The following is a 27,994-nucleotide window of genomic DNA, read 5'->3' on the forward strand; positions in this document are numbered from 1 at the left end:
ATGGAAATCAGCAGAGCATTGGCAACTTTCACGCTTCATGTGCTTTAGCAATCGTTGACCCCACCGTGTGATTTTACGTGGTCTTCCACTTTGTGACTGAGTTGCTGTTGTTCCTAAACTCTTCCACTTTCTAATACTATCACTTACAGTTGACCGTGGTTTATCCACAAACAGTCTGGTGCACAGTACCACGCTTGAAGTCACTGAGCTCTTCAGAACAACCCATTTTATATCACAAATGTTTGCAAATGGAGACTGCATGGATAGGTGCTTGATTTTATACACCTGTGGCAACGGGTCTGACTGAAATACCTGAAAGTTATAATTAACAGGTGTGACCAAATGTTTCGGTCCATATACTGTATTTCTGAGCACATGGGTCTCAATTGCAACTGAGCGCACGGACTCTGGAAGCTTGCGTAGTAGAAAAAAAAGTGCTCAGCGGCGTCTTACATCGCCATTGTGTCTGACACAGAATCAGGAATCTTGACACCCAAGTCTAGCTCTCTCTGCACGTTATATATGCCCCCCCTTCCCCCTCCCCCCGCAGTGCACATGGTTTTGCCCATTAGAGAACACATTTGTTGCTGCAATCAGGTCTGAATTAAGGTGGTCATTCCGAGTTGTTCGCTCGCTAGCAGTTTTTAGCAACCGTGCAAACGCTATGCCGCCTCCCACTGGGAGTGTATTTTAGCTTAGCAGAAGTGCGAACGAAAGGATCGCAGAGCGGCTACAAAGTTTTTTTGTGCAGTTTTAGAGTAGCTCTAAACCTACTCAGCGCTTGTGATGACTGCAGACTGTTCAGTTCCTGTTTTGACATCACAAACATGCCCTGCGTTCGCCCAGCCACGCCTGTGTTTTTCCTGCCACGCCTGCGTTTTTTCGAGCACTCCCTGAAAACGGTCAGTTGACACCCGGACACGCCCACTTCATGTCAATCACTCTGCGGCCAACAGTGTGACTGAAAAACTTCGCTAGACTTGTGTGAAACTACATCGGTCGTTGTAATAGTACGACGCACGTGCGCATTGCGCCGCATACGCATGCGCAGAAGTGCCTTTTTTTGCCTCATCGCTGCACAGCGAACGCGATCAACTCGGAATGACCACCTAAGCCCAGTGTTTGTTCACACTGCACCAAACACCAATCTGTGAGTTCCCAATACAGATAAATAGTGATTCTGAGTAACTGATACTAGCTCTATACTGCCCCACTGTGGACAATGGCTTTTGAAGTTGTAGAACATTAAATCTAAAATGCAAGTGGTTTTCTATTTGTAGTATACATAGTGGGCTAGTGCCAATTGATGAGCAGTACCCTCACAAAGAATTGCTAGCACTTATAATAGAATGGGAAAATTTAAAGCAGAAGCATGTAGGAGACCATGGGTTGCTGCCTTGAAATGATAATAATAGCCCTAATGCTTCTCAAGAAGATAGCTTTGTAGTTGAACAATCCAGTGCAATACTGTCACTTTATAAATGTTAATAGATGTTACAGAAAATATTGAAAGTAGAAGTTTGGCTGCTAACTTGTAGATAACAACAGGACAACATGCCTCCAGCAAACGTAGACATAAATGTACATGTATTTCAACATGTAACAAATCACAAAGTAATATATGTGTATATATTGTGTAGTATAGGCACCAAGAATGAGTTCAAGCAGGGAAAGAGATATACTGGTTTCAGAGCTGTGATACTGCCAGTTTTTGCTCCTGTGTCAGTGATAGGCAGATATCACAGCGACACACTAACTGCTCCTGTGTCAGTGATAGTGTACAGCTGTGACATCAGCCTATCACTGACACAGGAGCAGTTAGTGTACAGCTGTGACATCAGCCTAACTGCTCCTGTGTCAGTGATAGGCTGATGTCACAGCTGTACACTAACTGCTCAGGTGCCAGTGATAGGCTAATATCACAGCTGCACAATTACTGCTCCTCTGTTAGTGATAGGCTGATGTCACAGTGACAGAGCAACTGCTCCTGTGTCAGTGATAGGCTGATGTCACAGCTGTACACTAACTGCTCCTGTGTCAGTGATAGGCTGCTGTCACAACTGTACACTAACTGCTCCTGTATCAGTCATAGGCTGATGTCACAGTGACACACTAACTGCTCCTGTGTCAGTGATAGGCTGATGTCACAGCTGTACACTTACTGCTCCTGTATCAGTCATAGGCTGATGTCACAGTGACACACTAACTGCTCCTGTGTCAGTGATAGGCTGATGTCACAGCGACACACTAACTGCTCCTGTGTCAGTGATAGGCTGATGTCACAGCTGTACACTAACTGCTCCTGTGTCAGTGATAGGCTGATGTCACAACTGTATACTAACTGCTCCTGTATCAGTCATAGGCTGATGTCACAGTGACACACTAACTGCTCCTGTGTCAGTGATAGGCTGATGTCACAGCGACACACTAACTGCTCCTGTGTCAGTGATAGGCTGATGTCACAGCTGTACACTAACTGCTCCTGTGTCAGTGATAGGCTGATGTCACAGCTGTACACTAACTGCTCCTGTGTCAGTGATAGGCTGATGTCACAGTGACACACTAACTGCTCCTGTGTCAGTGATAGGCTGCTGTCACAGCTGTACACTAACTGCTCCTGTGTCAGTGATAGGCTGCTGTCACAACTGTACACTAACTGCTCCTGTATCAGTCATAAGCTGATGTCACAGTGACACACTAACTGCTCCTGTGTCAGTGATAGGCTGATGTCACAACGATACACTAACTGCTCCTGTGTCAGTGATAGGCTGATATCACAGCTGCACACTAACAGCTCCTGTGTCAGTGATAGGCTGAAGCCACAGCTGTACACTAACTGCTCCTGTGTCAGTGATAGGCTGATGTCACAGCAACACACTAACTGCTCAGGTGTCAGTGATAGGCTGATGTCACAGCTGCACAATAACTTCTCTTCTGTTAGTGATAGGCAGATGTCACAGCAACACACTAACTGCTCAGGTGTCAGTGATAGGATGATGTCACAGCTGTACACTTACTGCTCCTGTGTCAGTGATAAGCTAATATCACAGCTGCACACTAACTGCTCCTGTGTCAGTGATAGGCTGACACCACAGCTGTACACTAACTGCACCTGTGTCAGTCATAGGCTGATGTCACAATGACACACCAACTGCTTCTGTGTCAGTGATAGGTTGATGTCACAGCGACACACTAGCTGCTCCTGTGTCAGTGATAGGATGATGTCAGCGCTGCACACTAACTGAGCCTGTGTCAGTGATAGACGGATATTACAGCAACACACTAACTGCTCTAGTGTCAGTGTTAGGCTGATGTCACAGCTGCATAAAAACTGCTCCTCTGTTAGTGATAGGCTGATGTCACAGCGACACACTAACTGCTCCTGTGTCAGTGATAGGCTGATGTCACAGTTGCACACTAACTGCTCCTGTGTCAGTGATAGGCTGATGTCACAGTGACACACTAACTGCTCCTGTGTCAGTGATAGGCTGATGTCACAGCGACACACTAACTGCTCTGGTGTCAGTGATAGGCTGATGTCACAGCGACACACTAACTGCTCTGGTGTCAGTGATAGGTTGATGTCACAGCGACACACTAACTGCTCTGGTGTCAGTGATAGGTTGATGTCACAGCGACACACTAACTGCTCTGGTGTCAGTGATAGGCTGATGTCACAGTTGCACACTAACTGCTCCTGTGTCAGTGATAGGCTGATGTCACAGTGACACACTAACTGCTCCTGTGTCAGTGATAGGCTGATGTCACAGCGACATGCTAACATGTAAGGGGCATCCATCTAGTGTGGGGAACCACACTTAACACTAATGATGGGACTCTCATTGTGCATTATCGCAAGTGGCGGACATTTTACGTCAGCATTATAGATACTACTGGGCATAATTGTGGCAATTTGTAATAGGAATTATCACAGACGCTAAACTCCACTGGGGCAGGGACTGGAGTGAATGACTAAATATTCTCTGCGGAATATATTCTCGCTATATAAATAACTGTTGATAATCTTTTATGCAGAACATTAGTATATAAACATCACTAGAGATCTGCAGAATATTACGTGTTGATGCTTTTCTTTGACAGAGTATTATATGTGACACAGGGGCAGATTTATTAAGCCTGGTGAAGTGATAAAGTGGAAGGTGATAAATGACCAGCCAATCAGCTCCTAACTTCCATGTTACAGGCTGGATTTGAAAAATGACAGTTAGGAGCTGACTGGCTGGTGCTTTATCACCTTCCACTTTATCACTTCACCAGGCTTAATAAATCTGCCCCACAGTCCTGTGAGCAGGGTATTCTCTACACTTTGTTATGGTTTCTACAAATATGGACTCACTGTGCGACATTTATTAATTGTGCACAAAGGGATGGTGCTGCATAAATCTAGGTGAGAACAATCATAAAAATACTATAGCAATATTCAGAAGTATTTTTTCACACAATTCTATCAAAACATTAGCGATTGTTAAAAATTGTATCTTTATCACACCACACTTACACATAGAAGCTATCTGCTGTACATAGAAAATAATGAAATCTTACCCCTTTGAAGTTCCAGCCTTTAGGCGTAGGAAACAGGGAGAAGGAATTAGTCGGCTGCCATGTTGTCCTGCAGGGTGAGACATGAGAAAAACACAGTGTTTATGGTGTACCTGACAAGCACAGCTCACAGCCACTCACCAAATTCATGCTCACACTTGATATGGCCAATGCACAAAGAAGCAATTTGGACTTCCTGACACTTTATATCTGAAGTAGTTTTTCTCCAAGTTTTGTAAACATGTGGCAGAAAATGAATGAGCTGGCAGTGAGGCTCGGCTGATACAGAATACTCGCTCACTAGCTGCTTGGCAGATCCTGAGTGACTATACCAGCGTGAGAACGTAAACGGCAACACCTCAAGGCCCGTTTACTGCTTAAATCAGGCATGTCCAAACTGCGGCCCTCCAGCTGTTGAGAAACTACACATCCCAGCATGCCCTGACGTAGCTTTAGCATTCTCTGACAGCAAAACTGTGTCAGGGCATGCTGGGATATGTAGTTTCACAACAGCTGGAGGGCCGCAGTTTGGACATGCCTGGCTTAAATGAAGCACGGAGCAAAATTCTCACAGGAGTTTTGTTTTAAGTTGGCTATTAAAAACAACTAATAAAACACTTAGGACACTGTTCAGTTATTATTTAATAAAAAAAGTTTTACCCTGGTGTCTATGGGCCCAATTCAGCATGAAACACAGCTACGAATGCATTCACATGAATGTTTCTGGAGTGTGCGCACGCGCAGAAGCCGCACTGCGCGTGCGCACACAGTAAGATGCGACGACATCTCACATGTGCGAACGCCTCTGCCTGATTATCAGGCAGAGGCCATCGCATGGCGGGCGGGGGCGTCGCGTTGGCGTTTCGGCGAGCGTTGCGGCATTGGGGGGGGGGGGGGTAGAGTTCTGACAATGCCGGACTGTTTGCGGGGCGGGCTGCGGCGGCTGCGTGATGTCACATGCAGCTGATGCGAGCCTAAACATGGCGGGCTGCCGTCTGCTAGCCGCAGAGGGCAACCCCAAACATGCGAGATCATCGCCGTCGTGCAAAGTGCTCACATGTTTGTGGGGAGGTTGATGAGAGGAAGGACCCAGGTTTTGCAGGGCGGAGTTGCCCTGTGCTGAGTGTCCCCTCTGCATGACAGTGTAATAGGGTCACACGTTTTTTGCATTTCCCCTGCGGAAACCAGCCCTGATGCCACTTGCTTAGGGCTAGTAGACTCATGGTGTGGGAAACCCCACACTGTGGGTTTTGCCTCTATGGTTCCACTAGGCCTGGCTGGTCAAGCCTAGTGCTGGTAAAGGAGAAATTGGGGGGAACCTACGCATTTTTCCCCCATGATTTTTTCTATGTTATTACTTAAAAAAAAAATAGTGGGTTTTCCCCAGACCCAGTGAAACACACTAGAATGCTGGCAAATATGGCTTTTTAACTCGCCACACTGCATAGCTGCACGATAATGTCACAGCTACTGTGTAGGAGCCGGCATTTTGGTATCACCACCTGAAAGGGTGACACCCGAGTGCGGTCCGCACCTCCAAGTGACGCCTCTGCCCTTACCTAGTACATACATAAATGTATACAAAAACCAGCTATAACACTTCTACTTCATCATGGGTTATAAACAAAATGTTAAGTATCTATATGTGAAACCGCACAATCCCAGACACTTGATCAAATCAGACCCCATCCCTCCCAATCACCGATGGAAGAATAGATGAAGCAATAGCCCTTACACAGAATAAGCTGATTCATCTACTTGTCTGAATTCTTATTTAGCCAATATCTGCCAATATTAAATCAGCTACAATTAGTATAAAAGTCACTCAGGCTGGTAAATTGTCCAACACTAGTTTTGCTGTTCTTCTAAAACCTGAAAAAAGTCCAGTTTTTTGCCGAAGAAACATAGAATTCGGGATAAGTTCCGGGATACATGTGTTTTTGCGGCCACGATTGCAAAAACTGGTAATTTTTCGGGGACTTTTTTCGCCTGCCTTTGGGCATGTGAAAAAAAATCCCCAAAAGTGCTGGTTTTGCGGTTAATTGGAAAACTGACCGTAGCTAACTGAATTCCCCCCTTAATCTTTTATGAGTCTATTTATCAGTAATAGTTATGTGATTTTCTCTCTCCATTTAATCGCAGCAATAGACACTGGTTGGCAGCAGTAAGAGCTATCTCTCTTACCGCGTCGGCAGCTAGTGTTGATGGCTCTGTGCGTGCAAGACTCGAATAGAATGGGGAAAAATGCTATACAGAAATCAAAGCATGTAAATATCCAGCACTATCACCGTTTTGAATGTCCTTGTAAAACAGGCGGGTTACGGTCGTTAGGTCGACGCAACTTAGGTCGACACTCATTAGGTCGACCACTGAAGGTCGACAATGCATTAGGTTGACATGAACCTTAGGTCGACATGTATTAGGCCGGCAGGTCAAAAGGTCGACATGAGTTTTTCACACTTTTTTTTTTATTTTTTTTATTTTTTTCATACTTAACGATCCACGTGGACTACGATTGGAACGGTAATCTGCGAAGCGAGCCATGCGAGGGGACACGGTGCACTAATTTGGGTTCCAAAAACAGTCAAAAACCTCATGTCGACATTTTGACCTATAAACCTAGTACATGTCGACCTAACGCCCATGTCGACCTAATGGCAATGTTGACCTTCCGTGGTCGACCTGAGTGTCGACCTAAGTTGGGTCGACCCAACGACCCATACACAAACAGGCTTTCCCATACTTTGAGTAAGGGAAGCTTTTGTCAGAGAAGAACGGCAAATTTTTTTGCCATCGGGGTCTACCAAGGATGTAATCAAAAGGTCGACAATACCAATGTTGATATTCATAATGCTGACATCACAATGTTGACAGGCATGATGTTGACACTTAAAACTTAAATAGGCAGTCGATGTTTTCAGAATGTGGAAAGGTGAAGCGTGGGCATTAGGGTTAGGCTGCAGACGGAAGGTTAGACAGTAGAGGGAGGGTTAGGGGTCGGGGAGAACATGCATCTGAATGCCCATTAGTAAAATACAGATTAGATTATGTGTCCTAGAGCTTTCCTGTGATGAACATACAGTAGATGAGATTTCAGAGCTTTGTTCTCAACAAAGTGAAAGGAAAATATCAGCACTATGCTCCATCTAGGTAACAAGGCTGTTAAGGTGATTAATGCATGGTGACCCTGCTAAGTGACAGGGAGAGGAATCCAGCCCTCCGGTGAGTGAGTGTATGATGTCAGGGACACGCTGCAGTGAACTAGGCTACTTTCCAGAGAGTGAGTCTCTATCAGACCAGGCAGTCAGCTCCGAGATTAATGGGACCACCTGGATAGTCACTGACCATATCCAGATGTTTACATCTTGGACTTTATCCTGCTGTCTGTATATTTATACTCTTATTTCATATTCATTAAACTGCTCTGTGTCCCAAAATTTGGGAAACATTCTGAACTTTTAAAACAACTTTTTTTAAAAATGTTTTATTGAAGTCTTTAAAGCTTTATAATTAACAGAATAGAAGTGCAGCCACATAAAAAAAATTATGATATACTGTATATAAAAAAAAACAGTTCTTTATTATATTAGTGTGTGGTCACACAATTATTGAGCCCCCACTTTGTCTGAATGTATTAGTGATTATCAGCATTGTTTATTGATAAGGAGACATAGAAGTCTGCAGCTCCTGACAGTCAGTAGAACAAACCGTACACAGAAACAAAACAAGCACATAAGAGGCTGACGGAGAAGGTGCAGACAAGGGGTGTAGAGGGCCCTGTTCCTGTGAGCTTACAATCCAGAGGATAGCATCGCTCCTTTAAACTAATTATTTACTACAATTACTCACATAGCGCTAGAATATTCCGTTGCGCTTTACAATTGAAGCATTATAATGAAGCAGTGACCATCTCACTTTTTCAGGGCAGATTCAATCAGCTGTGGGACTTACCATGCAGGCAACTACGCCATTCAAATACTACCCGCTACCATGCACGGTAAGCCAAGAGGATGCACTTAGGGGGTCATTCCGACCTGATCGCACGCTAGCTATTTTTTGCAGCGCTGCGATCAGGTTAAAACTCGGCAAAACTGTGCATGTGTATGCACCACAATGCGCAGACGCGTTGTACGGGTACAAAGCGGATCGGTGCTGGGCAATGGATTTAACGAAGAATCCATTCGCACAGCCGATCGCAAGAAGATTGACAGGAAGAAGGCGTTTATGGGTGTCGACTGACCGTTTTCAGGGAGTGGTTGGAAAATGCAGGCGTGTCCAAGCGATTGCAGGGCGGGTGTCTGACGTCAATTCTGGGACCGGACAGGCTGAAGTGATCGCAGCGGCTGAGTAAGTTCAGACCTACTCAGAAACTGCACAAAACTTTTTTGTACCGCTCGGCTGCACAAGCGTTCGCACACTTGCAAAGCGAAAATACACTCCCCCATAGGCGGCAACTATCTGATCGCAGCGCTGCAAAAAATAGCTAGCGAGCGATCAACTTGGAATGACCCCCGTAACACGGATCTTTCTTCAAAGTCTCAGGAGTTGCAAGGAAAAATCTGCATTAAGTGCATCCTTTGGGGCTTACCAGCTGGGAGATGTGAGTTAATGCATTTTATGGGTGCGCTGCAAATTCTGTTAAAAAATAACAAGTAATGACATAGTTAAAAAAAAGGTTCAAATGAATCTGTAGTATTCCTTTAGAGACACTGTATGTATAATATCTCATAATCTAATTAAATCAGTGGACAGTCGGTCCTGGGTGAAATATTCATCAGTACACTTCTATAAGGTATTAGAGTACAAATCTAATAAAGTGCTATGATAGCTTTATCAGATGGCATGCCAATAATTAATGAATTGTCTTGTTCCATTCTATAAATTACAGTACGTAGGTATATAGTTACTGCGTCAAATAGAAGCAAGCAGTTTCTCTACACACAGATTTCTGGGCTCAAATATTGCCTAATCAAATTGATGATATGTAAGTTGGATGGATATATGGGTTATACAATTAGCTTAAGAAATAACCTTCTGTCAATCTGTAATTACAGCGGGATTTGTAACACAGGTTGAGTATCCCATATCCAAATATTCCGAAATACGGAATATTCCGAAATACAGAATTTTTTTGAGTGAGAGTGAGATAGTGAAACCTTTGTTTTCTGATTGCTCAATGTACACAAACTTTGTTTAATACACAAAGTTATTAAAAATATTGTATTAAATGACCCTGTGTGCTGTGTGCAAGGTGTATATAAAACAAATGAATTGTGTGCTTAGACTTGGGTCCCATCGCCATGATATCTCATTATGGTATGCAATTATTCCAAAATACGGAAAAATCCGATATCCAAAATACTTCTGGTCCCAAGCATTTTGGATAAGGGATACTCAACCTGTATTCCCTTTTAAAGGTTTCTATAGCAGGGTAATGGGGTCACACAGGAGTTGTAATATAGTATGTTCTATTTTCAGCATGACTGAACAGTCAGACAACACGCAGAACCACATATGAAAGATAGGTATTCCATGCATCAAATAGGACAGTTTGTACAAATATATGGTTATATCACTTCACATGAGTAACCACAGGTAACCAGAAAAGGAAGAGAAACATTCAGTGCATATACGTATAACATAATTTGTATCAACGTAAAAGTGCATCACTGCAGTTAAGTTACAGTTAGGCACATATGAGAGGTAAATGTTCAGCATATATCTTACTTGAATGACCCTTCATATCAGTAACTATGGGCAACATTATTAATACCGACATAAATGTACTGCACGTAGGTAACCATAGATAACCACATATAAAAGGTGCTGTATAGTTTAGTACCCTCATATAGATGTGTCACTTCTCACAGGGTAACCACCTCTACACTTCTCACAGGGTAACCAAGGGTAACCACCTCTACGTGGTAAGTATTCAACACCTGCATAACACAGCACTGGTATTTCAAGTCAAGCACAGTTCTCAGTTTACACAGTACACTGTGGTATCTGTCCGATTCTCACTGAACCCAATCTTGGTCCAGGACAGAAGAACTCTCATTATACCGGGTTTTCTGAGAATTTCACAACAAACCACTAGTATTGTGGAACAGTGTCACCCTAAGTTTATTATTTATTTATTACCAGTTATTTATATAGCGCACACATATTCCGCAGCACTTTACAGAGAATATTTGGCCATTCACATGAGGCCCTGCCGCAGTGGAGCTTACAATCTAAATTCCCTACCACATGTACACGCCCACACATATACGCTAGGGTTAGTTTTGTTAGAGGCCAATTAACTTACCAGTATATGTTTGGATTGTGGGAGGAAGCAGGAGTGCCCGGAGGAAACCCATGCAAATACGGGGAGAATATACAAACTCCACACAGTTAGGGCCATGGTGAGAATCGAACCAATGACCTCAGTGCTGTGAGGCAGTAATGCTAACCATAAATTAAATACATGGATTAATCATTTTGCATAAACAGTATGATTAACACAAGATATGGCAATCCTGCTCATGGGTTTGAGAGCAATTTTAACCCTTTGTGTGATGCACCTAAACTTGTACTCGGTATAATTTTACGCAGCTCCCTATCGCCCTCATTCCGAGTTGTTCGTTTGCTAGCTGCTTTTAACAGCATTGCAAACGCTAGGCCGCCGCCCTCTGGGCGTGTATCTTAGCTTAACAGAATAGCGAACGAAAGATTAGCAGAAATGCTCGAAAATCTTTTCCTGCAGTTTCTGAGTAGCTCCAGACCTACTCCTAGATTGCGATCACCTCAGTCCGTTTAGTTCCTGCTTTGACGTCACAAATATGCCCTGCGTTCGGCCAGCCACTCCCCCAATTCCCCAGCCACTCCTGCGTTTTAGCCTGACATGCCTGCGTTTTTTAGCACACTCACGGAAAACGGTCAGTTTCCACCCAGAAACACCCACTTCCTGTCAATCACAAACCGATCAGCAGAGCGACTGAAAAGCGTTGCTCGCCCCTGTGTAAAATTGCTTAGTTTTGTGTGAAATTACTTGGCGCGTGCGCCCTGCGGCCCATACGCATGCGCAGAACAGCCGGTTTTAAGCCTGATCGCTATGCTGCGAAAAACAGAAGCGAGCGATCAACTCGTAATGACCCCCAATGTGCGTAGAATCACTTAAAAAGGTAAGTATATCGAAAAAGATTCAGAGTCAATAATCTAACCACTTCTTACAGTCTGGAGGATAACATCACTCCTTTTATATTATTTACTACAATTACTTATGTAGTGACAAAATATTCCAAGCACTTTACAGCAGAAGCAATGATCTCACTTTTTGGGGCAGATTCAATCAGATGCAACTATGCCATGAGATATTCAAATACTGCCTACTACCACTCACGGTAAGGCCGGAGTGTGCTCTTAACATGGATATTTCCTCACAGTCTCAGGAGACACAATGAAAAATCTGAGTTAAGTGCATCCTCTGGCGCTTACCATCCAGGAGATAGGATTTAACGCGTTTCACTGGTGCACTGCCCTCGTCCTCAGACTTTGTTTATGCCAGTATAGCATCCCTCTGTATTGCAGGGCTTTGATCAGCAACACAGAAGGATGCAATGCTGGAACTGTTGGTGGAGCGCAGTCCCAAAATACTATTGCGACCATCGGTTGCGATTCGCAATGTTTGCAGGCAGTCTGCATAAGCTGAACCTTACTCAGACTGGCCACAGAATCTGGACATCCGGGTCCAGGAAGTCTGCATCTGACAACGCAGAACCAAGACCTGCTACGCCTACAAAATTGGGTGCCACGCCCCCATTTTGAATAATGGTGCCGGTTGCAGCCCCTGATCTGCACTCTCAAAGAAAAAGCTCCTAAAGGGAGAGAAATGCGTTAGAAGAGATTTATGGTTGGCGGAAATGAATTACCAAGGTAATAGGCCTGGCGGTTAAATTGGGATGGTTTTACCATGTTTGAGTCTCACAATGGCGCATATCACTCAAAATAAAGTACTTTCCTCGTGTATTTCATTTGATGGTAATTGTCATAAATCAGCAGAATGTTGAGGAATCTTGATCCTAGATTATAGGGATATCCACTTGTAATTTTCAGCTTATCGCTCAATCTCAAAAATAAAGGAAAGAGCAATCTAGTGCAATATTGTCTAATTAAAATAGAAAGTGTGAATTTTGCAGACACACTCACATTATTGTAGAATTAAACCAGCATATCACCCCAATAACGGAGTACAGGGTCACAAGCTCAGATCTTTTACTTCATCCACTTGATCTTTCCTTTTTATATTCGATCTCAAAGAGATAAAAGAAAGAATCTGGTGCAATATTGTCTGATATACAAGACAAATATAGATTTATTACATAAAACTCACAATAACAAAAAAAGTGCAAATAGCATATCACCACACATTGGTGGAACAGGATCACAATAGCTCAGAATTTCCACTGCATTACCCGTCCCAGGTCAAAATAGGGAATGGTGGGTGATGGCCCGGGTTCCTCACACCTCCTCAGGTAAGTAGTGGACAAAAAGGAGCCCTTCCTCAGGAAGGACCTGGCGTCCGAAAAGCTTTAAGCAGCTGGTGAGACTATCCAACGGAGGGCTCCTTTTTGTCCACTACTTACCTGAGGAGGTGTGAGGAACCCGGGCCATCACCCACCATTCCCTATTTTGACCTGGGACGGGTAATGCAGTGGAAATTCTGAGCTATTGTGATCCTGTTCCACCAATGTGTGGTGATATGCTATTTGCACTTTTTGTTATTGTGAGTTTTATGTAATAAATCTATATTTGTCTTGTATATCAGACAATATTGCACCAGATTCTTTCTTTTATCTCTTTGAGATCGAATATAAAAAGGAAAGATCAAGTGGATGAAGTAAAAGATCTGAGCTTGTGACCCTGTACTCCGTTATTGGGGTGATATGCTGGTTTAATTCTACAATAATGTGAGTGTGTCTGCAAAATTCACACTTTCTATTTTAATTAGACAATATTGCACTAGATTGCTCTTTCCTTTATTTTTGAGATTGAGCGATAAGCTGAAAATTACAAGTGGATATCCCTATAATCTAGGATCAAGATTCCTCAACATTCTGCTGATTTATGACAATTACCATCAAATGAAATACACGAGGAAAGTACTTTATTTTGAGTGATATGCGCCATTGTGAGACTCAAATATTTTATACGAATTGACTTTTGTGGTATAATTGTGAAGTACCAATTGTTTTCTCCTGGGCTGCAATTCACGGTTTAGCGCATTTAAGATCAATACATTTGTTTATATGGTTTTACCATGAGCAGCTGAATCAGGGGATAGTTAGTCCCAATAAGATAATATAGGAAAGGTATAAACAGTGCTAGAGAGCTGGATTTGATAAAGATATTACATTTATTTATACACAATGTACATAAAATTACTGTTGCAATGTACTATAAAATTAACCAAAATACATAAAAAAAGAAGAAAAAATAAGAATTTACTCACCGGTAATTCTATTTCTCGTAGTCCGTAGTGGATGCTGGGGACTCCGTAAGGACCATGGGGAATAGACGGGCTCCGCAGGAGACTGGGCACTCTAAAGAAAGATTAGGTACTATCTGGTGTGCACTGGCTCCTCCCTCTATGCCCCTCCTCCAGACCTCAGTTAGGGAAACTGTGCCCGGAAGAGCTGACATTACAAGGAAAGGATTTTGGAATGCCGGGTAAGACTCATACCAGCCACACCAATCACACCGTATAACTCGTGATAACCTTACCCAGTTAACAGTATGAACAACAACTGAGCATCACTCAACAGATGGCTCATAACAATAACCCTTTATTAAGCAATAACAGTTGTAACACTGTAGGGGTGCAAGGCGCCTTTTCCTGGGGAATATGGTAGCACGCAGCAGCTGAGGAATAACACAAGTCCAGTTTCTGGTACAACTGACCCCGGCCAGTTTTATTGAAACAGAAAATAAAACAAACCCCAAAATAAAAATACCTTGCCTGTCCGGCACTAACTAAACATAAGATATTCCTAACTGTCACTAAACAAAACAGAGTTCTTCAGTACATACTGTATAGCTCACTTGCATCAGAAAGCGTGTCTCTCACACACAGATCCCTCAGCCTTCCCAGGCAGTCTGCCCATACTAATCAGGTTAGTAGCACTATAACACACTTACACAGCTGAAACCCTGATTAGCCCTCTGTGAGGCCAAAGACCCGAACTGGGCCCAATGTCTAGAACTCGCCTTATCTCTCTCTCAGAGCCTTTACCCAGCTTTTACAGCAAACTGAAAAGGTTCAGACAAAACAAAAAGCATTTTTCCTAGAAGTTAACATTTTCTAAAACATGTAAGACAAGAACCTGGGACAAATATACCTGCCCTCAAACACTATCCCAGTGTTCTTGTCACATATCCCCCTCCCCTGTTTCGACCTAGGGGCCGGAACACTTGTAGCCCCCAAACAGAAGATGCGAGACAATGCATCTGCGTTGGCCAATTGTGTTCCCGGTCTATGTTCGACAGTAAACTTAAAGTCCTGCAACGCTAGAAACCATCTAGTTACACGAGCATTCTTGCCTCTATTTACATACATCCATTTTAAAGGGGCATGGTCTGTCACTAGTCTGAATTGTCTACCCAAGAGGTAATATCTCAAGGTATCTAGTGCCCACTTAATGGCCAAAGCCTCCTTTTCCACAATGGCATACCTTTTTTCATGCTCATTGAGTTTCCTACTCAAATAAATGATAGGGTGTTCGTCCCCATCTCTGGTTTGGGACAGCACAGCACCTATCCCTACCTCTGAGGCATCTGTCTGTACCACAAATTCTTTTGAAAAATCTGGTGTTATCAACACCGGTTGTGAACACAAAGCCACTTTTAACGCTTGGAACGCCTTTTCTGCATCAGGGTTCCATTTCACCACATTTGACTGCTTCCCTTTGGTAAGGTCTGACAACGGCACCGCTGTGGTCGCAAAATTAGGAATAAACCGTCTATAGTACCCAGTAATTCCCAAAAAAGCCCTTACCTGTTTTTTATTCACTGGACGAGGCCAGTTTTGAATAGCATCAACTTTATTCAATTGGGGCCTAATCAGACCTCTGCCTATGGTGAAGCCCAAGTATTTGACCTCCTCCATTGCGAGGCAGCACTTCTTTGGGTTAGCAGTTAACCCTGCCTCTCTGATTGAGTCCAGTACTGCTTGTACTTTAACCAAATGGGACCCCCAGTCTGTACTGTGAATTACCACATCATCCAAATAGGCAGCTGCATATTTTCTATGGGGCCTCAAAATTTTATCCATCGCCCGTTGAAAGGTTGCTGGAGCCCCATGCAACCCAAAGGGTAACATCTTATACTGGTACAGCCCCTCCGGAACCGAAAAGGCTGTTTTTTCTTTGGCGCTATCAGATAAAGGTATTTGCCAGTAACCTTTGGTCAGGTCCAATGTGGTGAGAAACCTGGCTGTTCCCAGCCTTTCTACAAGCTCATCCACACGGGGCATGGGGTATGCGTCAAACTTGGACACCTCATTTAACTTACGAAAGTCATTACAGAAGCGTATGCTACCGTCGGGCTTCGGGATGAGCACTATGGGACTGGACCACTCACTGTTAGACTCATCTATGACTCCAAGTTCTAACATGGTTTTAACTTCCTTAGAAATAGCTTCTCGCTGAGCTTCAGGAATCCTATATGGCTTTAAATGAACCCTGACCCCTGGTTCTGTGACAATGTCATGTTTTATTATGGTCGTTCGGCCAGGCAGCTCTGAAAATACCTCCCTATTTTGGATGAGAAATTCTTTAACCTGATTGTTCTGATCAGCTGATAATGTCTCTGACACCTTCACTGCGGGAAGCAACCGGGGTGAAGACACCGAAGGGCAAGGCTCCGCTGACAGAGACAACCTATCTTTCCAGGGTTTGATTAAGTTAACATGGTAAATCTGTTCGGGTTTTCTCTTTCCCGGCTGGTATACTTTGTAATTAACCTCATTCACTTTTTCCCTAATCTCAAATGGACCCTGCCATTTAGCTAGGAATTTGCTTTCCACAGTGGGTACCAAAACAAGAACTCTATCTCCAGGAGCAAATTCCCGTATCTTGGCACTCCGGTTATAGACCCTCTGTTGAGCACTTTGGGCCTGTTCCATGTGCTCTCTGACAACAGGTACCACGGCTGCAATCCTATCCTGCATTTGTGTTACATGCTCAATAACGCTTCTATAAGGAGTGGGCTGTCCTTCCCACGTCTCTTTGGCAATATCCAACAGCCCTCTGGGGTGTCTACCATACAACAAATCAAATGGAGAAAACCCCGTAGAGGACTGAGGAACTTCTCTGATGGCCATTAACAAGTAGGGCAACAAACAATCCCAGTTTTTCCCATCTCTCTCAACAACCTTTTTTAACATACTTTTTAATGTTTTATTAAACCTTTCCACCAACCCGTCAGTTTGGGGATGGTAGATGGACGTCCTGAGGTGAGTGACCTTAAATAACTTGCACAATTCTTTCATGATCCTTGACATAAATGGAGTACCTTGGTCAGTCAAAATTTCTTTTGGTATTCCCACTCTACTAAATACCTGCACCAGCTCCTTAGCTATCGCCTTGGTTGTGATAGTGCGTAAAGGGACAGCCTCAGGATATCGAGTGGCATAGTCCATAATTACCAGGATATACTGATGGCCCCGAGCAGACTTTAACAAGGGCCCCACGAGATCCATGGCTATTCTGTCAAACGGGACCTCTATAATAGGCATGGGAACTAGTGGGCTCCTGAAATGGGGTCTAGGGGCATGATACTGGCATTCAGGACAGGAAGAACAATATTCAGACACTTCTTTATAAACCCCTGGCCAAAAGAACCTTTGTAAAACTCTTTCAGTGGTTTTTTCTGCCCCTAAATGTCCTGCGGTAACGTGACTATGAGCTAAATCTAGTACCGTTCTCCGATAAGGCTGGGGAACTACCAGCTGTTCTACCACATCCTCACCCCTTTTGACAATGTGGTACAAGAGCTCATTACAGATGGCCATGTGGGATACGTAACCCTGTCACCTGGTACCACAGGTTCCCCATTAACAATCTTAACATTCTCTCTAGCCTTTATTAAGGTAGGATCCTTTAACTGTTCAGACGCAAACAGATCCTTCTTTACCTCCAGGTCAGGCACGCTTTCAGTTCTAACTACTATGTCTCTGTTTCCGGCAAGAGGGTCCTCACTGGACTCCCCATCTGTCACTTCCCCAGCCAAACTAGCAAAAGGCAAAGGGCCAGAAAGTTCCGAAGACCCACGTACATCCATAAAATCACCGGTATTATCAACTGGCTTTTTATTTCTCACATCTGTTGATAACCGTGATTCCCACAGTTTCCAAAAATGAGGAAAATCCCTCCCGATTATGGCCTCATGCACCAAGGTAGGGACCAGTCCCACTTTAACCATTGCTGACCCACAACAAGTTTCTATATTCACCTCAGCAGTGGCATAATGTTGGGTATCCCCATGTATGCAAGTTACCCCAATAGGTATTTGCTGGACCTTTAAGGGGTTCACTAACCCAACTTTCACGAGGGTAACTAAACTTCCTGAATCTAGCAAGGCCTCTACCCGGTTACCCTCTAAGAACACATCACACATTTGTTTTTCCAGCTCAGGTGAAGGTACCACAGTACAGGCTAACCTAGCAAAGAAAGACATTCTGCGACATTCAAAGGCAGCATCACATTGCATGGGTTCTTGCATGACTGGGCAATTGGCAACAACATGACCTGGCATACCACATCTAAAACATTTAACCACACGATTATCAACCCGTTTGGGCAACATAGACCGTTCTAGCCCCATTGGCCTGTCTCCAGGGCCAGTGTTTACAGTCTCTCCAGCCTTGCGTTCTCTTAACCGCCCAGCAACGTTTTCCCACGGAACAGTCTTACCAGACTTTACTGAAGGGCGCTGTCGAGGATCTATGGGTTGCTGGGTGGTCATCAGTAGTTCCTCTGCTGCCAAATACCGCTCTACCATGTCTACTAATTGGTCAGCAGTACCCGGGTTTCCATGGCTCACCCACTTGCGCAGGACCATGGGCAAAGATCTCAAGTAGCGGTCCATGACGACTCTTTCAACCATCTGGGGACCAGTTAATGTCTCTGGCTGTAGCCATTTTTTTGTTAGCTGAATAAGGTCGTGCATCTGAGAGCGCGGAGGCTTCTCCATGGCGTACACCCAACGGTGCACCCGTTGTGCTCGTACTGACAGCGTGACTCCCAGGCGGGTCAGGATCTCAATCTTTAGTTTATCATAGTCCCGAGCCTCAGCAGGGCTTAAATCAAAGTACGCTTTTTGGGGCTCACCTGACAGAAAAGGTGCCAGCAGACTGGCCCACTGTGCTTTTGGCCAGTTCTCACGCTCTGCAGTCCTTTCAAACGTGGTCAAGTAGGCCTCCACATCGTCAGCCTCTGTCATTTTCTGCAAGAAGTGACTGGCCCGTATAGAACTAGAGCTGGTCGGAGCACTGACGGCCACATCTCCAATCCGGGCTGCAAGGCTCTGCACCACTTCTGTTAAGGCCTCTCTATCCTGACGCTGTTGCCGGTAAAGTTCGTCAATAGCCACCTGCTGCTGTCTCCTATTTTCCTCCATTGCCACCTGCTGCTGTCGGTTGGCCTCCTGCTGAGCCGCTGTAGCTTGCAGCAAGGCTTTAAGCAGATCCTCCATGTCGACAGATTTTTCAGGCGGCTTTGTAGCTGCTTTCACCCAAGACATATATCAAACCCTCAGGGGTGAGTCTCAGTAACTTCACACTGGGCTGTATCTGCATAAACCACCGTTTTCTGCAGGCCTCACAAAGCTGCTGCTTTCACTTATGCGCAGAACGGGGTTGCTCGCATTCTCCACCAAGTTGTAACACTGTAGGGGTGCAAGGCGCCTTTTCCTGGGGAATATGGTAGCACGCAGCAGCTGAGGAATAACACAAGTCCAGTTTCTGGTACAACTGACCCCGGCCAGTTTTATTGAAACAGAAAATAAAACAAACCCCAAAATAAAAATACCTTGCCTGTCCGGCACTACCTAAACATAAGATATTCCTAACTGTCACTAAACAAAACAGAGTTCTTCAGTACATACTGTATAGCTCACTTGCATCAGAAAGCGTGTCTCTCACACACAGATCCCTCAGCCTTCCCAGGCAGTCTGCCCATACTAATCAGGTTAGCAGCACTATAACACACTTACACAGCTGAAACCCTGATTAGCCCTCTGTGAGGCCAAAGACCCGAACTGGGCCCAATGTCTAGAACTCGCCTTATCTCTCTCTCAGAGCCTTTACCCAGCTTTTACAGCAAACTGAAAAGGTTCAGACAAAACAAAAAGCATTTTTCCTAGAAGTTAACATTTTCTAAAACATGTAAGACAAGAACCTGGGACAAATATACCTGCCCTCAAACACTATCCCAGTGTTCTTGTCACACTATATACACGTATTGCAGAAAGTCCGCACTTGGGACGGGCGCCCAGCATCCACTACGGACTACGAGAAATAGAATTACCGGTGAGTAAATTCTTATTTTCTCTAACGTCCTAGTGGATGCTGGGGACTCCGTAAGGACCATGAGGATTATACCAAAGCTCCCAAACGGGCGGGAGAGTGCGGATGACTCTGCAGCACCGAATGAGCAAACACAAGGTCCTCCTCAGCCAGGGTATCAAACTTGTAGAACTTTGCAAAAGTGTTTGAACCCGACCAAGTAGCCGCTCGGCAAAGCTGTAAAGCCGAGACCCCTCGGGCAGCCGCCCAAGAAGAGCCCACCTTCCTCGTGGAATGGGCTTTCACTGATTTTGGATGCGGCAATCCAGCTGCAGAATGAGCCAGCTGAATCGTGCTACAGATCCAGCGAGCAATAGTTTGCTTTGAAGCAGGAGCACCCAGCTGATTGGGTGCATACAGAATAAACAGCGAGTCAGTCTTCCTGACTCCAGCCATTCTGGAAACATATATTTTCAAAGCCCGGACTACGTCCAGCAACTTGGAGTCCTCCAAGTCCCGAGTAGCCGCAGGGACCACAATAGGTTGGTTCAAATGAAACGATGATACCACCTTTGGGAGAAATTGGGGACGAGTCCGCAATTCTGCCCTGTCCATATGGAAGATCAAATAAGGGCTTTTACATGACAAAGCCGCCAATTCTGATACACGCCTCGCCGATGCTAAGGCCAACAGCATGACCACTTTCCACGTGAGATACTTTAGTTCCACGGTCTTAAGTGGCTCAAACCAGTGGGATTTCAGGAAATCCAACACAACGTTAAGATCCCAAGGTGCCACTGGTGGCACAAAAGGGGGCTGAATATGCAGCACTCCCTTTACAAACGTCTGAACCTCAGGCAGTGAAGCCAGTTCTTTTTGAAAGAAAATGGATAGGGCCGAAATCTGGACCTTTATGGACCCTAATTTCAGGCCCATAGTCACGCCTGACTGTAGGAAGTGCAGAAATCGACCCAGCTGGAATTCCTCTGTAGGGGTCATCCTGGCCTCACGCCAAGCAACATATCTTCGCCATATACGGTGATATACGGTGATAATGCTTAGCTGTTACATCCTTCCTAGCTTTTATCAGCGTAGGAATCACTTCATCCGGGATGCCCTTTTCCGTTAGGATCCGGCGTTCAACCGCCATGCCGTCAAACGCAGCCGTGGTAAGTCTTGGAACAGACAGGGCCCCTGTTGCAACAGGTCCTGTCTGAGAGGCAGAGGCCATGGGTCCTCTGTGATCATCTCTTGTAGTTCTGGGTACCAAGCCCTTCTTGGCCAATCCGGAACGATGAGTATTGTTCTCACTCCTCTTTTTCTTATTATTCTCAGTACCTTGGGTATGAGAGGAAGAGGAGGGAACACATATACCGACTGGAACACCCAGGGTGTCACTAGCGCGTCCACAGCTATCGCCTGAGGGTCCCTTGACCTGGCGCAATATCTTTTTAGCTTTTTGTTGAGGCGGGACGCCATCATGTCCACCTGTGGCAGTTCCCATCAATTTGCAATCTGTGTGAAGACTTCTTGATGAAGTCCCCACTCTCCCGGGTGGAGGTCGTGTCTGCTGAGGAAGTCTGCTTCCCAGTTGTCCACTCCCGGAATGAACACTGCTGACAGTGCTTGTACGTGAATCTCCGCCCAACGAAGAATCTTTGTGGCTTCTGCCATCGCCACCTTGCTTCTTGTGCCGCCCTGGCGGTTTACACGGGCGACCGCCGTGATGTTGTCTGACTGAATCAGCACTGGTTGGTCTCGAAGCAGGGGCTCCGCTTGACTCAGGGCATTGTATATGGCCCTTAGTTCCAGAATATTTATGTGCAGACAAGTATCCTGACTTGACCACAGCCCTTGGAAGTTTCTTCCCTGAGTGACTGCCCCCCATCCGCGGAGGCTTGCATCCGTGGTCACCAGGACCCAGTCCTGTATGCCGAACCTGAGGCCCTCGAGAAGATGAGCACTCTGCAGCCACCACAGAAGAGACACCCTGGCCCTCGGGGACAGGGTGATCAGCCGATGCATCTGAAGATGCGATCCGGACCACTTGTCCAACAGATCCCACTGAAAGATCCTCGCATGGAACCTGCCGAAGGGAATGGCTTCGTATGAGGCCACCATCTTTCCCAGGACTCGCGTGCAGTGATGCACCGACACCTGTTTTGGTTTTAGGAGGTCCCTGACCAGAGTCACTAACTCCTGGGCCTTCTCCTCCGGGAGAAACACCTTCTTCTGTACTGTGTCCAGAATCATACCCAGGAAGGGCAGACGCGTCGTAGGAATCAGCTGCGACATTGGAATATTCAGAATCCAGCCGTGCTGTTGCAACACTTCCTGAGAGTGTGCTACGCTGATCAACAACTGCTCCCTGGACCTCGCCCTTATGAGGAGATCGTCCAAGTACGGGATAACCGTAACTCCTTGCTTCCGAAGGAGTACCATCATTTCGCCCATTACCTTGGTAAATACTCTCGGTGCCGTGGACAGACCAAACGGCAACATCTGGAATTGGTAATGATAGTCCTGTACCACAAACCTGAGGTACTCCTGGTGAGGTGGATAAATGGGGACATGCAAGTAAGCATCCTTGATGTCCAGAGATACCATAAAATCCCCCTCTTCCAGGCTTGCAATGACCGCTCTGAACGATTCCATTTTGAACTTGAATTTTTTCATATAAATGTTCAAGGATTTTAAATTCAGAATGGGTCTTACCGAACCGTCCGGTTTCGGTACCACAAACAGTGTGGAATAGTAACCCCTTCCCTGTTGAAGGAGGGGGACCATTATTATCACTTGCTGGAGTTACAGCTTGTGAATTGCCGCCAGGACTACCTCCCTTTCCGTGGGGGAAGCTGGCAAGGCTGATTTTAGGTAACGGTGAGGGGGAGTCACTTCGAACTCCAATTTGTATAGCCCAAGGATCCACCTGTGAGCGAACCCACTGGTTGCTGAATTTTCGGAGACGCGCCCCCACCGCACCTGGCTCCGCCTGTGGAGCCCCAGCGTCATGCGGTGGACTTAGTGGAAGCCGGGGAGAACTTTTGTTCCTGGGAACTAGCTGCATGGTGCAGCTTCTTTCCTCTACCCCTGCCTCTGGCAAGAAAGGATGCACCTCTGACCTTCTTGCTTCTCTTTGATAATACGGTGCTTTCTTAGGCTGTGAGGAAACCTGAGGCAAGAAAGTCGACTTTCCAGCTGTCGCTGTGGACACAAGGTCCGAGAGGCCGTCCCCAAACAATTCCTCACCCTTATAAGGCAAAACCTCCATGTGTTTTTTAGAATCGGCATCCCCTGTCCATTGCCGAGTCCATAAGACCCTCCTGGCAGAAATGGACATTGCATTCATTCTAGAGCCCAGCAGGCAAATGTCCCTCTGGGCATCCCGCATATATAAGACGGCGTCTTTTATATGGCCCAGGGTTAGCAAGACAGTATCCCTGTCCAGGGCACCTATGTCCTCTGACAGAGTATCTGTCCATGCTGCTACAGCGCTACACATCCAGGCTGAAGCAATAGCTGGTCTCAGTAGAGTAGCAGAGTGTGTATACACTGACTTCAAGATAGCTTCCTGCTTCCTATCCGCAGGATCCTTTAGGGCGGCCGTATCCTGAGACGGCAGGGCCACCTTCTTAGATAAGCGTGTCAGCGCCTTGTCTACCCTAGGGGAGGATTCCCAACGTAACCTGTCCGTTGGCGGGAAAGGGTACGCCAGCAGTAATTTTTTGGAAATCACCACTTTCTTATCAGGGGAACTCCACGCTTCTTCACATAACTCATTTAATTCATGTGACAGGGGAAAAGTCACTGCCTGCTTTTTCTCCCCAAACATATACACCCTCTTGTCAGGGACAGGGTTAACCTCTGAAATGTGCAATACATCTTTCATTGCAATAATCATGTAGCGGATGGCCTTGGTCATCTTAGGCTGTAATTGTGCCTCAGCATCGTCGACACTGGAGTCGGACTCCGTGTCGGCATCTGTGTCAACCATCTGAGATAGAGGGCGTTTATGAGACCCTGACGGCCTCTGAGTCGCCTGGGCAGGCCCGGGTTGAGACCCCGGCTGTCCCAAGGCTGCAGCGTCATCAAACCTTTTATGCAAGGAGCTTACATTATCATTTAAGACCTTCCACATATCCGTCCAATCAGGTGTCGGCCCCGACGGCGGCGACACCACATTTATCCGCACTTGCTCCGCCTCCACGTAACCCTCCTCATCAAACATGTCGACACAGCCGTACCGACACACAGCACACACACAGGGAATGCTCTGACTGACGACAGGACCCCACAAAGGCCTTTGGGGAGACAGAGAGAGAATGCCAGCACACACCACAGCGCTATATAACCCAGGGATATTCACTATAATAAGTGATTACCCAATAGCTGCTGATTTTATGTCTTTTGCGCCTAAATTTATGTGCCCCCCCCCCCTCTCTTTTTTACCCTTCTTGTACCTGGATACTGCAGGGGAGAGCCTGGGGAGCGTCCTTCCAGCGGAGCTGTGAAGAGAAAATGGCGCTGGTGTGCTGAGGAAGAAGGCCCCGCCCACTCAGCGGCGGGCTTCTGTCCCGCTTCTGTGTGAAAAAAATGGCGGGGGTTTTTACATATATACAGTGCCTGACTGTATATATGTATGTTATGCCAAAAAGGTACTTCAATTGCTGCCCAGGGCACCCCCCCCCCCCCCCAGCGCCCTGCACCCTATAGTGACCGGAGTGTGAAAGTGTGCTGGGAGCAATGGCGCACAGCTGCGGTGCTGTGCGCTACCTTAAATGAAGACAGGAGTCTTCAGCCGCCGTTTTCAAGCTTCTGTTCTTCTGGCTCTGCGAGGGGGACGGCGGCGCGGCTCCGGGAACGGACGATCGAGGACAGATGCCTGTGTTCGAACCCTCTGGAGCTAATGGTGTCCAGTAGCCTAAGAAGCGCAACCTAGCTGTAGACAGGTAGGTTTGCTTCTCTCCCCTCAGTCCCTCGTAGCAGTGAGTCTGTTGCCAGCAGAAGCTCACTGAAAATAAAAAACCTAACAAATACTTTCTTTTACTAGCAGGCTCAGGAGAGCCCACTAGGAGCACCCAGCTCTGGCCGGGCACAGATGCTAACTGAGGTCTGGAGGAGGGGCATAGAGGGAGGAGCCAGTGCACACCAGATGGTACCTAATCTTTCTTTAGAGTGCCCAGTCTCCTGCGGAGCCCGTCTATTCCCCATGGTCCTTACGGAGTCCCCAGCATCCACTAGGACGTTAGAGAAAAGGGCATATATTAGCACTGCATTAAAAAATATATTATTAAAAAAAAGTATAGGCTTGGATTTATGTGCAAAGTTTGTCCATACAGACTGGCCACAGTCCTGGGAAATGCAAAATTGCGAGAGTGAAAGTTACCAGCGGTCCTGCTTCTTTGCGATTGCCCCAGCAGCGGTCCTGCTGCTTTGCGATTGCCCCAGAGATCCTGCCAGCTGTTATGGCCACCACTGTTTTGTCTGTGTACAGGCCCGACACGGAATAGCAGCAACCCTGACGCTACCAGCGCTGCTACACGGCATATTATTATTAACCTTTATTTATATGGCGCCACGAGGGATCCGCGGCGCCCAATTATACAAACAAGAAAACAGTGAATTACAGTTCAAGACAATATAGGACAAGTACAGGGTATATTAACATAGCTGCATCAGCAGACGACACTGAAATAAGAATCAGGAACAAAGGGAGTATGGAGCAGAAGATGGTTTAAGTAAGAAAAGGAAAATCACATGAGGGAAGAGGGACCTGCTCATGAAAGCTTACATTCTAAAAGGGAGGGACAGACAGTCAGGGGTGACACAGATTGGGTAGACTGTGATCGTGGGACAGAGGGCTTAGGTTGAGTTTTCTGGGTTTGGTGAAGTGTTTGCTGGGTTTTGTCACGTCTAGCAAAGTTTGAGGATTCGGCAGCTGAGATTTGCCCGAGGAGGTAGCAGGCTGTGAATGAACCAGATGAGGGGGCTGTGTATACTTTCTTCGCATGGGACACGGAGCAATGAAGAACGTAGGCGGGGTTTGAGAGTCAATGGAAAGTATTTATTATGTACAGGGCTGAGGTAGAGGGCCGAGGCTGGAGCACGATGGTTAAAGACGTGGCAGGGGGCGAAGAACTGTGGACTGTGATTTGAAAGACGAGACTGTAGATGATGAACTGTGGAACTGTGGATGGTGGTTGAAGACGTGGCTGGAGACAAGGATTGTGGTTTGTTAAACGAGGCTGAAGATAATAATCTGCAGGCTGTGGTCGGTGGTACAAAGGCGTGGCTGGTGAAGGAGATCTATGGAGTGTGGCTTGAAAGATGAGGCAGAAGATCCGGGGCCGACTGTGCCCAAAGAGTCTTACTGGACCGGGTTTTCCAGGAGCGCTTCCACAGGCAGTAACAGGCTAGAAACGGCAGGGCTGCAGCAGCAACAGAGAACCAACCAAGCAGGATCAGGAGGAACCAGAATACAGCAGGAATCCTGGGAGCACAGGCTAAAGCACCTACAACAGGTTTGTAACTTGAAGCACTGGCATCCCTGTCCTAAACCAGCCCCCTTTTATAGGGAGAGCTTCCCCTGGATTGGCTGGAAGAAACAGGAAACAGGAACTATGCTTAAAACTTGGTCTCCAACATGGCGGCGCCCAGTAATGCAGACCTTTTTGCAAAGCCACAATGCTCACTGCCCCTGGTCTCCTAGCAACGGCTCAGCAAGAGCGACCCGCTGTAGCGGCGTCCCGCCGCCACGAGCGGACCCCCTCACTGCCTCTACTGCTGCCCACGGATTCGGCGCAGCAGCCCACCTCCGCCACTGCCCGCACATCGCCAAGAAAGCCAGCCCCGCGGCCCCAGCGTACCGGTAAGACTCCGGACGCTGACAGTAACCCCCCCCCCCCCCCTTTGCGGGTGGACTCCGGACACCTATGTGGTTTAGTTGGAAACTTGGCATGAAATGTCCGAAGAAGTCTTGGAGCATGGACATCCTCTGCATCTACCCAAGATCTCTCCTCTGGCCCATACCCCTTCCAATCAACAAGGTACTGGATGCGACCATAACGTCTGCGAGAATCGAGGATCTTGTGAATCTCAAATTCGTCTCCATGTGCTGATTGGATCTTGGGTGATTTAGGCACAGCGGTTCTGAACCGATTAACTACCGATGGTTTTAAGAGAGAAATATGAAATGCATTAGGAATTCTCAACTGCGGAGGTAATTTCACTTTGTAAGCCACAGGATTCAACACTTTTTTGATTGGGTAAGGCCCAATAAATCTGGGAGCAAACTTTAATCTTAGGTTACGTGTGGAAACCCAAACCCGATCTCCTACCTTACGGCTTGGTACAGCTTTTCGTTTCAGATCTGCATAGGTCTTATATCTCTTGGATGTCTTGAGCAAAGTCTTGTGAACTTGTTTCCAGGCTACAGTAAATTGTCGAAGTGTTGACTCTGCGGCAGGAACCTCGAGCGTAGGCAGAAGTTGGAAGTCAGGAACTTTTGGACGGTAACCATAATTAATGAAGAATGGAGAAGATTTTGTGGCAGAGTGATAAAGATTGTTATGGGCAAATTTTGCGAATGGGAGGAAGTCCAGCCAGTCGTCCTGTGAGGAGGACATGAATAAACGCAGAAAAGACTCCAGATCCTGGTTCACTCTCTTTGTTTGACCATCCGTTTGGGGATGATATCCTGAGGAGAAGTTTAATTTCACGCCAAGAGCAGAACATAGGGATCTCCAAAACTTGGCCACAAATTGAGGACCTCTATCAGACACAATTTCCTGTGGTAGTCCATGGAGTCGAAAGATCTCTGCTATAAACAATTTTGCCAACTGGGATGCAGATGGAAGAGTAGCCAGAGGAACAAAGTGTGCCATTTTAGAGAAT

General features: G+C 46.1%; 1 protein-coding gene across 1 annotated transcript in view; it reads right to left on the reverse strand.

Annotated features, from left to right (window-relative positions):
* The window catches only part of ARHGEF3 (Rho guanine nucleotide exchange factor 3), a 612,175-nt gene that overhangs the window by 400,206 nt on the left and 183,975 nt on the right, over window positions 1-27,994 (reverse strand). The window contains exon 2 of the mRNA XM_063940848.1: window positions 4,564-4,630. Coding sequence (XP_063796918.1) covers window positions 4,564-4,630 — 67 coding nt within the window. The remainder of the gene's footprint in view (window positions 1-4,563; window positions 4,631-27,994) is intronic.

Source organism: Pseudophryne corroboree, chromosome 9 (genome assembly GCF_028390025.1).
Source record: "Pseudophryne corroboree isolate aPseCor3 chromosome 9, aPseCor3.hap2, whole genome shotgun sequence".
NCBI lineage: Eukaryota > Metazoa > Chordata > Amphibia > Anura > Myobatrachidae > Pseudophryne > Pseudophryne corroboree.